At 39.2% G+C, this 13,415-nt stretch overlaps 1 protein-coding gene and 1 pseudogene across 1 annotated transcript in view; one reads left to right on the forward strand and one right to left on the reverse strand.

Annotated features, from left to right (window-relative positions):
* FAM63B (family with sequence similarity 63, member B) overlaps positions 1-13,415 on the reverse strand; it is a gene marked incomplete at its 5' end in the record, with an annotated part of 58,309 nt that overhangs the window by 16,546 nt on the left and 28,348 nt on the right. Inside the window, 2 exons of the mRNA XM_014530865.1 lie at positions 6,684-6,786; positions 11,783-11,941. Of these exons, the coding sequence (XP_014386351.1) occupies positions 6,684-6,786; positions 11,783-11,941 (262 nt within the window). The remainder of the gene's footprint in view (positions 1-6,683; positions 6,787-11,782; positions 11,942-13,415) is intronic.
* On the forward strand, positions 1,545-2,777 carry LOC102259575 (annotated as a pseudogene).

Here is a 13,415-nt window from a genome sequence, read left to right on the forward strand (position 1 = left end):
ATAACAGCCAACACAATAGCCGTCCAGTATGAATGAATGAAAATTATATCAGATTGGCAAAAAATATTTTTTTGGCGTGCCACAGAATTTTAGCAATTAGTTTATATGTGCCATGAGATGAAAAAGATTGAAATTCGCTGTTACAGAACGTAACTACTGGGAATAATGAAAAGCAACTGTATATATATTTTAAAAGCCTGTATTTCTCTTCTTCTGATCTTTCTCTTCTTCCTTTTGTTCCCTTTCTGAAGAAGAAAAGTCTCAGAAACAATAAGGAGGAAGAGAGTGCTCTAAAACAGCGGTCGCCAACCTTTCGGATCTCACGGACCACTGGTTGGCGACCGCTGCTCTAAATAAAGTTTCCTAAGTGAGTAGAGAGGTGCAAATACAGGGTGTTAATAAACTGACACCTCAACAAGAAATTGAAAATAAACTTGGAAGGGCCAAGGCAGCTGGAGAGTATAGGTTTATTCCACTAACTCTCCATCCCTCACCCTTATTATCAAGCCACACCAAGTCAAGCTGCAAAGTGGTTGTAAAATGTTATCCATATATCACACTATTCCAAAGAATTGTGTAAGGCAGGCGGGGAAATGCAAAATTGTTATATAGAAGGCCACAGCCAAAGGAAATTTATAGCACATTTGCAACTTCTGAGGTTTATACATTTAGAAATAGTCACCTCCCTCAATTATTATTATTACTTTGCTAAGTACTAAATTACTGAGTAGAATGGGTGTGTTATATACTAAAGCACTTAATATTATATAGCATTTTAAAAATAAGTAGATGCCTGTGCTGAGAGGTACCACTGACGCATTACCAAACCCTTCCTTCAGAAAGATGTTTCTAAATGGGCCTCCCACAACTCACTCACCCAGTATGCATCTACAAATCCTTCAAGAAGACACAAAAATTCAATGGAAATACAGCACATTCTCTCTGAAAAATTCAACACTAGAAAGGTCTTTCTTGATTTCTTTCTATAGAACAGGACAGAGGCTCAGAGAGAATGACTTTATCAAGGACAAAATTACTTATGGGAAAGACTGAAACCCAGGAGAATTGTTGGTATTAAGTTTAAACATTTAGTGCTTATGTCCTGGCTGGTGTGGCTCAGTTAATTGGGCATCGTCCCATGCACCAAAAGCACACATACCCGGTTGCAGATTTGATCCCAGTCAGGGTGCATGTGGAGGCAACCAATCGGTATTTCTCTCTCACATCAATGGTTCTCTCTCTCTCTCTCCCCTTCTCTTTCAAAATAATACTAATACGAATAATAATAATAAATAATTTAGTGCTTATTATTATAAATGCAAACTGAATTGTATTTCTTCCCAAACCATAAAGCAGGGTAATTTGGACATACAGAGAGCAATGTTTCCTAATTCTTCTACCAACTCTTAAACAGTGACACTCCTGTGATTTTAGTGGAATATTAAAAAACCTAATCTAGTTTCAACTTTTCATAACTAATTAAACAAATTTTGGCAAACAATTCTAAGCATTACATAGCAGTTTATTTATCTGCATTGCTTCAAATGACAAATAGTTTATTTGCAATATTTAGATTAAATTTCAATTTTGTTATTAATGATAATAAAGTAGGGTGAAAATTAATATAATGGTAACAATAAGATAATATCACTGAAAATAAATTTAAATTAGAAATTATTTTCCTGAGAGGGGTTGGGAAGGGTTGCCATGGTGCGTGCCTGGGCCGCTGGCCATGTGACTAGGCCTTCTAGTGTGGGTGCTGCTATTCGCAGTGACTCCAGAGCAGCCTCACTTTGTTGGTCTGAAGATAACCCTGGGAGCTGAGGAAGTTGCTTAGAAGTTCCGCTGGGGATGCTCTGGGGAAGACTGGCTGCCAAGGCAGCTCCAATGCAAAGGTCGCCATGGATCAGAACAATAGCGTGCCACCCTACACTCAAGTCCTGGCCTCCCCTCAGGGCACATGACTCCTGGAATCCCTAGCTTTAGCCCAATGATGCCGTATGGCACAGGGCTGACTCCACAGCCCATTCAGAACACCAACAGTCTGTCCATTCTGGAGGAGCAGCAAGGGCAGCAGCAGCAAAGGCCTAGCAGGTGAATCAGGAGCCTCAGGACAGACATTCAGCTCTTCCACTCACAGACTCTAACGACTGCAGCCATGTCGGGCACCACGACCCTGTACCCTTCACCCCTAACCCCCACCACACAGCCCTCTGAGAGCTCGGAGATCATGCCACAGCTGCAAAATACTGTATCCACAGTGAATCTTGGTTGTAAACCTGACCTAAAAACCATTGCACTTCGTGCCTGAAATACTGCATATAATTCCAAGCGGTTTGCTACTGTGATCATGAGAATAAGGGAGCCCCGGACCACAGCCCTGATCTTCAATTCTGGGAAGATGGTGGGCACCGGTGCCAGGAATGAAGACCGGTCCAGACTAGCAGGAAGAAAGTATGCCAGAGTTGTACAGAGTTGGGTTTCCCAGCCAAGTTTTTGGACTTCAAGATACAGAACATGGTGTGGAGTTGCAATGTGAAGTTCCCCACAAGGTTAGAAGGCCTCATGCTGACCCACCAACAGTTCAGTAGTTATGAGCCAGAGTTATTTCCTGGTTTAATCTACAGGATGATCAAACCCAGAATTGTTCTCCTTATTTTTGTTTTGGGAAAAGTTGTATTAACAGGTGCTAAAGTCAGAGCAGAAGTTTATGAAGCCTTTGAAAACATCTACTCTATCCTCAAGGACTTCAGGAAGACAACGTAATGGCTGTTTTGCCCTCCCAACCTCTAGTTTTAAAAACTCATCAATTCTGGTACATTTAAGTGGTGGTGTTGAGGGTAGCCTGGGTCTGTGTGGATTGCAGCCTGCACATGCGCCTGTCTTACTGTAATGGCTGCACTGTGCTGACAGTCTACTTTGATTTTAGATTTAGATTTTAAACTCTTACTGCTGTTGACAAATTGGTTTAAGAAACAAAACTTTGGTGTTAAAGCCACCTCTACAATTGACTGGACTTTTAATTTTGTTTGCTTTCTTCCTCCTAAACCACAGGTTTTATATTTCTACTAGAAAAGTAAAAATGTTTTTTAAAACTGTTGTTTTTCTAATTTGTAAGTCCAGAATTTATTTTTGTGCCAGACACATTCCTCCTTCTCAGGACTGCAGGAAAGAACAGATGTATTAATGAACACGAACGGCTGTAAATATTTCTCTTCCTCTGTACAATAAATGCTGTTTATAAAAGTGTTAGGTTGATGTTATAAATGATGACTTGTAAGATTTATGTGATCATACTGTTTTTAAATAAGCCAAGTTTCCTTTTACCTTATTACCTCTTTTTGTTCCTTTTTGCCTAATTTTAGTGTCCCTCTTTTTAATTTCACATCCTTTAAGGCACTCAGTACTTTCATCTTCTCTAATAGCTCTTTAGTAATAAAGGAAAATCATTTTGATAAACTAATTTAGTGTTGAATTTCTGAAACTAAGAGATATTTTCAAACACTAATGTCAGAAAAATAATTTTTTGTGTATGTTCAGGCATTATATCTAAAATATAATCACCTTTTGGATATTTTATTGATTCAAAAGGAAAATTACAGTTGTAGGCTAAATAGAAAAGAGAGCAAACTACTACTTCAGTTGAAAACTATACTCAAGAAAATATGATGAAGAAAATGACGGAGGGAAGCTAACTGCTACATTATAAGTAAAAATGTCCATTGTGGCCTCTTCTTTTATATATGACTAGAGGCCCAATGCACGAAAGACTGCAGCGGGCCTAAGCTGCAGTCTGGCCTCCCTCTGTGGGAGGAGACCAGGCTGATCAGGGGAAAGCACCGTCCCATTCACCCTGCTGCTGCTGCCACTGCCAGCCGCGGCGGCTGTAAGGCCTGAGCCCTGGGCCTCGCAGCTGCCTGAGCACACAGGAGATGTTTCTCCTCACAGCTAACTGAGCCCATGGCTGCCTAAGCCCATGGCTGCTATGAGCCCCGGGCCTCGCAGCCACCAGGGCTCAAGGCTGCTGTGAGCCCCAGGCCTCACAGCCACTGTGGCTTTGTCTGGATGGATGTTTGCCCTAATTAGCATATTACTCTTATTAGTATAGATTTCTTAGTGTCTTATACAAGTAACCATTGGAGTTAAACAATTATTTCAAGTAGACTACACACTTGTAGTTTCTTATAAAAAAAAACCTAGTTTAGCTTTTTAATGATAGTGAATTCTATATATAATTATTGCTTGATACGGGAATCTGATATGCACAATTTCGTCACTACAAAATGTATATGTCAATAATTTAATCAATTCTGGTATATATTACCCAAAAATTCTATACCATTAAAGAAGATAATTCCTTCCTTGTTGTTAACAAGATTTCTTCTTAAGTTATCAATACAATATAAGTTAGCTATTGGTTTTCATTATCCTGGGAAATCAATGTCAGAGAATTAATAATAATAATAATAATAATAATAGCAACATCAGGTTGAGAAAAAGGAGAAGTGAAAAAGGTACTGGGGCTTTTGTTGTTGTTGTGCATTTGTTGTGTATAGAGCTTGGGTAAGTTCTAGTGAGAGAAAATATTTGTTTTTTTTAAAATGTTTTAATGTCATTTATCAATCTGTTTTCTTTTTTTAAAAAATATATTTTGATTTTTTTTTTACAGAAAGGCAGAGGGAGAGAGAGATAAAAACATCAATGATAAGAGAGAATCATTGATTGTGCCTCCTGCACATCCCCAACTGGGGATGTGCCCGCAACCAAGGTACATGCCCTTGACCGGAATCGAACCTGGGACCCTTCAGTCTACAGGCCAATGCTCTATCCACTGAGCCAAATGGTTAGGGCTATCGATCTGTCTTCTGTGTCTTTCTTTTTTTTTTTAATCCTCACCCGAGGATATTTTTCCATTGAATTTTAGAGAGAGTGGAAGAGAGAGGGAAAGACAGAGAAATATAGATGTGAGAGAAACACATCGACTGGTTGCCTCCTGCACGGGCCTGGGCCAGGGAGGAACCTGCAACCGAGGTATGTGCCCTTGACCAGAATTGAACCCGGGACCTTTCAGTCCACAGGCCAACGCTCTACCCACTGAACCAAACCAGCTAGAGCTAGAGAAAATATTTTTAACAAATGTTTTATTGCTTCTCTCCCCTCTAAAATTTAAACTTTGCTGCCTTAGGTTGTAGTGAAAGAGCTGTTATACAGAACAATGATTAATATCCTTGTATATTTATTTATGTGTTTAAGGCAAGTAGAAGACTAAGATAAGCCTCAATTAAAATACTGTGTGTTTTCTTGCTACTTGCCTCTTGCTAAACTTGGATAATGGAGTAATAAAATTAGTTGGGTTCTGATTAATCAATATAATATGGGATTCATGTACGTGTCTTCTTTTACATGTTCTCATATACTCTTGTAGTAACTTAGTTTTTATTTTTTTTAAAATGATAATAGTAATATATATTATAATAATATATAATGTATACCACATGTAAAAGAATTGTGTGTCTAAGAAAAATGAAGCTCACTCCCTACTTATGATTTCTCTTCCTTTTATTTACCCTACAAACAGAGAATAGCAACCTCAGTATTTGAACATATTTATGAAAAAGTGAAGTGGGTGGTGGGGAAGGTATATCCAAATACTATGGCTCCTGACAGCATTCTTCTCCTTTCCTTCACTGACTGAAACACAGCTGAAAAATATGAAATTGCTTCTATGGCGATGAATTTAGCAATTTTAATTAGTTAAGGATTAGGATAACTGAATGATCAAAGGTATACTTTGATTAAAAATGGAGCTTTAGCCCTAGCTGGTTTGGCTCAGTGGATAGAGCACCGGCCTTCGGAATAAAAGGTCCCGGGTTCGATTCCAATTAAGGGCACATGCCTGGGTTTCGGGCTCGATTCCCAGTGGGGGGCATGTAGGAGGCGGCAGCCGATTGATTCTCTCTCATCATGGATGCTTCTATCTCTCTCTCCCTCTCCCTTCCTCTCTGAAATCAATAAAAAATATATTAAAAAAAAGAGTGGAGCTTTACTATACTATGTTATACTGAACATAAGGCAGAGCCCTACTAAAATGAACACTGAGTACCATGATACTCTTCTCAGTCAACTGAAGTGTCCAGAATGAATTATAAAGTTCATGTAGTACTCCCAAATAATAATAATTTTTTTAAAAAGCAATTATCAGTTACCCCTGATAATTTACCATATCAAAGCTAACAAGAGAGCCCTAGTCGGTTTGGCTCAGTGGATAGAGCATCAGCTTGCAGACCAAAGGGTCCCGGGTTTGATTCCAGTCACAGGCATGTACCTTAGTTGCAGGATCCTCCATGGCCTGGGCAGGAAGCGACCAATCGATGTGTTTCTCTCACATCGATATTTCTCTCTTGTCTTGTCCTCTCTCTAAGAAATCAATGGAAAAATATCCTCCAGTGAGGATTTAAAAAAGCTAACTAGAGATTCTAAAGACCTTTATTAAAATCCAGGCCTCATTGTACAAGTCAAGTGAAAAGGTTTCTAGGAAAAACCTTCCACTGGCACCTTTATGAAAAATTACTTAATTCCTATAAAAGTGGCAACACTTCTGTTTTAAGACATTTGAAAGATCTTAAATTATCAGACAATTCATTTTGCCAAGAATAAGTCAGGTAATAGCAGCACTCACCCACCTTCACTAACCAGCTCACTATTGTCTGACTGCTTACAAGAGATGATCTTCTCCACTAGTTGGTTGTAGCTGCAGTTACCAACAGCTTTTACAATGTCATCAATCTAGAAAACAAATGACTGTCTTACTAATCATGATAAGATTAAAAACAATAACAAAGAAACCAATATCACTCTTTAGGGTTTTATTCTAATACAATACTAAAGATACAAATATTATTTATGAAAAAAATCAACACTAAAATTAACACCCAACTGTTTTCAGTTTTGTTTACAGCTATATTATAAAAAATATTTTTAAAAAAAGGAAAATAGTGCTCACTTGTATGTTAATTACGCAAAAAATAATTAAATGGGTTTATTACATGCAACTTTATTTCCTAAGGTTGTAAAGATGCATTTAAGTGATTAAAATAAAAAATAAACCATTTAAGGAGGAAAAATAAGAAAAGCTCAGTTTTTTTCCTTTCTGAAATACAAATATTTTGCATTTAAAGCAAGGCAAATATAAAGATGCTAATTTATGAGATTAAAGTTTTCCCATTTTATTTATTACTAGAGTGTGGGGGGGTCCCTCAGCCTGGCCGGCGCCCTTTCGCAGTCTGGGAGCCCTCAGGGGATGTCCAAATGACGGCTTAGGCCCGCTGGCAGTCAGACATCCTTAGCGCTGCTGCGGAGGCAGGAGAGATTCCTGCCACCGCCGTGCGCTCGCCAGCCATGAGCCCAGTTTCTGGCTGAGCAGCGCTCGCCCTGTGTGAGTGCACTGACCACCAGAGGGCAGCTCCTATGTTGAGCATCTACTCCCCTGTGGTCAGTGCACGTCATAGCAACCGGTCGTTCCGCTGTTTGGTCGATTTGCATATTAGTCTCTTATTATATAGGATTTACTTCCTAGCCAAGTATAGTGAAAATGAGTAGACACAACTAACTTTATTTTCCTGAAGAAAAGTTAATGTATATTAATCAGGGACAGTTTTTGCCTCATGATTCTTATTTAATATTTGTCTTTGGAGGTTCACTAGAAAAGTGAATTCAATGTTTTAAGTTATAGGAATATAAAATTGGGCATCTCTACTCTCTCTCCATTATACTTTGTTTTGATTATTGAAGAAAAATAGATTTCTGCTGTCTCAACAACTTATTTTGTTTGCCCTCCCATCCCTAAAATATCTTTATAAATGATTTACATGGACTACTGTATTAATATAATATATCCATAATAAAACAAGTACAAATTAATACAATGATATAAAAAATAAGAGGGCCGATATTTTCTTTCAACATCCAAATGATCTTCTTGAATACTTACTCTTTGAACATCGTAAGTCTTAACATATATCTGCACAAGAAATACTCTGGACAGTAGTTCCCAAACTGGGAAGCTTATTAAAAAGGTTTAGGCCCTGGCCAGTGTGGCTCAGTTGGTTGAAGTGTCATCTGTGCACTGGAAGGTTACAGATTTGATTCCGATCAAGGCACATACCTAGGTTGTGGTTTGATCCCAGGTTGGGGCTCATGCGAGAGGCAACCAGTTGATGTATCTCTCTCACCTGGATGTTTCTTTCTCTCCTCCACCCCATCCTCCCTCTCTAAAATTAATTTTTAAAAAAGATTTAAAAGAATTCCAGGCTCAAGTTGCTTCTCAATTGTCTAAGTTTTATTCCACTGCTGAATAGCAAAATTTGAGAACAACTGCTCTGCTCTAGGCTATAATTTATTTCTTTTAGTCTGGTGCACGAGGTCCCTAGGCCTGACCTGTGCGATCGGGCTGAAACTGGCTCTCTGACACCCCCTGAGGGGTCCTGGATTGCGAGAGGGCGCAGGCCACAGGTCGAGGACCCCACCGGTGCACAATCAGGGCCGGGGAGGGATGCGGGAGGTTGGCCAGCCAGGGAAGGACCAGGGGAGGGCTCCAGGGCATGTCCAGCCCATCTCGCTCAGTCCCAATCGGCTGGACCCCAGCAGCAAGCTAATCTACCAGTCAGAGCTTTTGCCCCCTGGTGGTCAGTGCACGTCATAGCAAGCGGTTGAGCAGCCTTAGCATATCACACTTTGATTGATTGAACGGACGGCCAGACACTTAGCATATTAGGCTTTCATTATATAGGATTCCTGCAAAATTCTACCATGTTTTGTAAAAGCCTCTTAACCATGCAAGTGGAACTGATGGTTGGTTGAGAAGACCAGTAAATTGAAAAAGTCAAAGCAGTGAATTATGGAAAATGTTACATACAAATCTAAAACATTTCATATTAACTAAAAGCACATAAATGTATTCACTTGTCAATCTTTCGATGCAGAGTAAAATAAGGTTTTTCTTTGAAAGAGGATCTTTTGGCTACGAGTCTATGTAAACCACACAAAAGAGTATGACTTCCAGCTTTGATACATTTAAAATGAAAACTTAAGCCCTGGCTGGTGTGGCTCAGTTGGTTGGGCATCCTCTCATGCACTAAAATGAAAACTTAAACCCTTAAGAAGCAAATGGAGGGCACAGCTCTTTTAGATTTTCATTCTTTTTCTTTTTTTAAACACACACACGTGGGTGTGTGTGTGTGTGTGTGTGTGTGTGTGTGTGTATTATTGATTTAAGAGAGGAAGGAAGGGAGAGGGAAAAAGAGATAGAAACATCAATGATGAGAGAGAATATCAGCTGCCTCCTGCACGCCCCACACTGGGGATCGAGTCCACCACCCGGGCATGTGCTCTTAACTGGAATCGAACCTGGGACCCTTCAGTCTGCAGGCCGACACTCTATCAACTGAGCCAAACCAGCTAGAGCTTCAGTCTTTTTTTAACACTTACACTGTTTAGAGCATTTCTTTAGTGAGTCAACTTCGTTGTCTTTCCAAAGAACCTGAATTTTCAACCCTAAGGAATCCACTAAAATACAACTAGAATAACAAATACCAGATCAATGTGCAAAAATCAATTTTACTTCTATATACTAACAATGAACAATACAAAATTTCAAGTTTTCATAGGCTGAATCTCTGTATTAATATTTCATTCAATTAATTCATTTGGGTGCCTTTTATACACTACTATATACTGGGTGCTGTTAGAGAAATTACAGATGCAGCAGAGAAAAAAACAAATGTTCTATGCTTTCATAAAGTTTATATTCTGGAACAAACACAAACAATAAACCAAATAATCAAATACATAATATGCTAGGTAGTTGTATGCAACTGTTCTTTTTCATTGTTCTATAATATTTCATCTTTTGACAGCTACCTAAGTTGTTTTCAGTTGGGGCTACAACAAATAATACTGTTAGGAATAAATATTCTTGTACACTTATCTTGTTCCACATACCAAGAATTTCTCTAGGATATGCATTGTCAAATTTCTGAATATTAGGATATCCTTATTCTCACCTTTACTAGATAACTTCAAACTGCTTTCCAAGGTACACAGCCAATTCACATTCTCTTCAGGAGGAAATGAGAATACAATGCACATCTTCTCCAACATTCAGTATTGTCAGACTTTTAGATGTTAGCCATCCTGATGTGTGCAGAGTGGTATCTCATTTTGGTTTTAATTTGCATTTTCCGGATGGCTAGTTCATATGTTCACTGGCCACTTGTATATCCATTCTTGTGAAGTGCCTATTCAAATCATTTGCTCCTTTTTTTACTGGATGGCCTACCATTTTAAAAAGTACCTGTAGGAGCACTTTAATGTAGTCATGTTCCACCTATGTTCTTCATAGTTAATACATTTGTGTCTTGTTTTAGAACCTTTTCTTATCATTAAGGTTAAAAACATATTCTCAAACTTATATAATTTTATTTTTTACAGTTAAAAGATAAGTGCACATGGAATAGAATTTTATCGTGTGATTTGGGGGAAACAACTTCATTTTTTTCTAATTGGCTATCTAATTAGAAATTTGAATTGGCTATCTAACTGGCTATTTTTTTTCTGGTTTGCATAATTTCTTTATTTAAATTCTTATGCAAGTCTTAACTTGGATTAGAATGGCTAACTATTTACATATCTAATTGTCTTAGCACCTTTTATTGAAAGGACTACCTTTCCCCCATTACCTTACAGTGCCCTAATTCTGTCTATATATTCACAGTCTTTCTTAACTACAATCGTTAAAATATTTTGTATCTGGAAGAGCAAGTCCTCCCTACTTGTTCTGCTTCAAGAATATCTTGGCTTTGCCCTAGCTGGTGAGACTCAGTTGTTTGAGCATCGTCCATGCACCAAATGGTTGCTGGTTCAAATCTCTCTCAGGGCATAAGACCAGTTGTAGGCTTGATTCCCAGTAGGGGGTGTGCAGGAGGCAGCTGATCGATGTTTCTCTCTCACATTAATGTTTCTCTATCTTTCTGTCCCCCTTCCTTCGATAATATCAATAAAAACATACTTTTTTATTTTTTAAAAGAATATCTTGGCTTCTATTCCTAGATCTTTTTATTTTCATATAAATTGTAGAATCAACTTTTCACATTCTAAAACTACTCCCACAATCTGCTGGGATTTTGTTTGGGATTGTATTAAAACTATAATTTACTTTAAAGAGAAATGGCATCTATATAAATTCAGTCTTGAAATCTAAATTTTCATGTGTGTAAAAAGAATGTATAGTCAGGTTCATAAAAAACAAGTAAAGCCTAGCTGGTATGACCCTAATTGAGTTGGCCCCTAACTCCCTGAAGGGACACTCAGAAGTCTTGGGCTTGGGCAGGTTTACCAGTCTGGAGGACTGCTTCCTTAACCTCTCAATTTGGCTCATTCCAGGTAAAAAAAAAAAAAAGTATCAGCCCTATCCAGTTTGGCTCAATGGATAGAGCATCAGCCTGCAGACTGAAAGGTCCCAGGTTCGATTCCGATCAAGGGCACATACCCAAGTTGAGGGCTCAATCCCCAGTGGGGGGCATGCAGGAGGCAGCCGATCAATAATTCTCTCATCATTGATGTTTCTATCTCTCCCTCTCCCTTCCTCTCTGATTAAAAAAAAATAATAAAAATTAAAAAAAACTCCCTTAAAAAAAAGTACCAAAAAATATAATCTAAATTAATTTGCCAAAGTAATAGCATTTTACTAAATTTGTGTTTATATAATTTAAAATTTTCTACTTACCTGAGGGTCCACTAACCACCCATGGTATAAAGGAATATCAAGAAGATCAAATACTATGCATTCTGGTGTATATTCAAACACTCGAACACCAGTGAATTTTACATTTACATCCAAGCCAGTCTGTAGTTTGTGCAAGATTGCCATAGCATCACTCATATTCTGAAAACAGAAAAGGAAAGGGTAACAATAAGAAAAAGGAAACAGCAATAAAGAAGATATTTACATGCAAGACATTTGCTTCTAATTTTCCATTTTTTATTTTTATTAAGTATGTACTATGTGCCGGACACCAATCTGAGTTCTAAATATATAATAATACTAGAGGCCCTGTGCACAAAAATTTGTGCACTGGGGGCGGGGGGGGGGTGTCCCTCAGCCTGGCCTGCGCCCATTTGCAGTCCAGGACCCCTTGGGGGATGTCCACCTGTCAACTTAGGCCCACTCCCCGGGGGATCAGGCCTAAGCTTGTACTCAGACATCCTTCTGGCAGCCAGGGAGTCCTTGGGGGATGTCCGACGGAAGGCTTAGGCCCCCAAGGGAGCTGTGATGAGGAAGCTGGGGTGACAGAGGAGCCACGCTGTCCCGCCCCGCCGCCCCGGGTCGGGTCGCACACAGGATGCCCGCCACCCTGGGTCGCAGATAGCAGACCCGGATGGCAGCAGGGCAGGCGGGATGGCGCTGTCCTGCCCCACCACCCCGGGTGGCAAATAGCAGGCCCGGATGGCGGTGGGGCAGGCGGGATGGCGCTGTCCTGCCCTGCCTGCAGTATGCAAATTAGCCATCTTTGTTGGCAGTTAATTTGCATATTGTGCTGATTAGCCCATGGGAGGTGTAGCGAAGGTACGGTTAATTACCATGTTTGCCTTTTTTTTTTTTTTTTTCTTAATGGACTTGGCTTTTCTTTACAGCAATTTTTGGTTTGCAGAAAACTTGATCAGAAAGTAGAGTTCCCACATAACCCCTCTGCCTCCACATAGTTTGCCCTATTTTTTATATCTTACTAGAGGCCCGGTACATAACATTCGTGCACTGCGGGAGCGGGGGTCTCTCAGCCCGGCCTGTGCCCTCTCGCAGTCCAGTCCTAGACCTCTTGGGGGATGTCCACCTGCTGGCGGGGAACCGCCCTAAGCCAGCAGTAAAGATTAAAAAACAATATATATCTATATCTATATCTATATATATCTATATATATATATAGAACAAAATAGACAAAGTTTCTGATCTCATACAACTAATGCTACTGTGAGAGACAAGTATATTCTATATTCATAAAAGGCTAAGTGACAGACCGTCCGTCTGTCCGACCAGCTGGTGCATATGATGTGCCCTGGCAGTTTAAAAATAAACGTTGAGCCGACTATAATCATGTTGCATTCATTTCCCTTATGTGCCTTACATGCAGGTGCACCATTTCTCTCCACTAATACTAGCAGTGAATATTTTAGCAGCCAATTGCCACGTCATTAGTCTTGGACTGACTTGTTTGGTGTGCGCAACAGGAAATATTTCGTTTTTGGAGAATGAGAAAAATAGACTTATTTGTGTTAAGCTTATTAATTTGTGCAGTTATTCAGTGTCTGGTAAATTATTGTTCAAGAAAAATATTAATTTTTATTAAAATGTTATATTATTT

Source organism: Myotis brandtii, unplaced genomic scaffold (genome assembly GCF_000412655.1).
Source record: "Myotis brandtii unplaced genomic scaffold, ASM41265v1 scaffold781, whole genome shotgun sequence".
Taxonomy (NCBI): domain Eukaryota; kingdom Metazoa; phylum Chordata; class Mammalia; order Chiroptera; family Vespertilionidae; genus Myotis; species Myotis brandtii.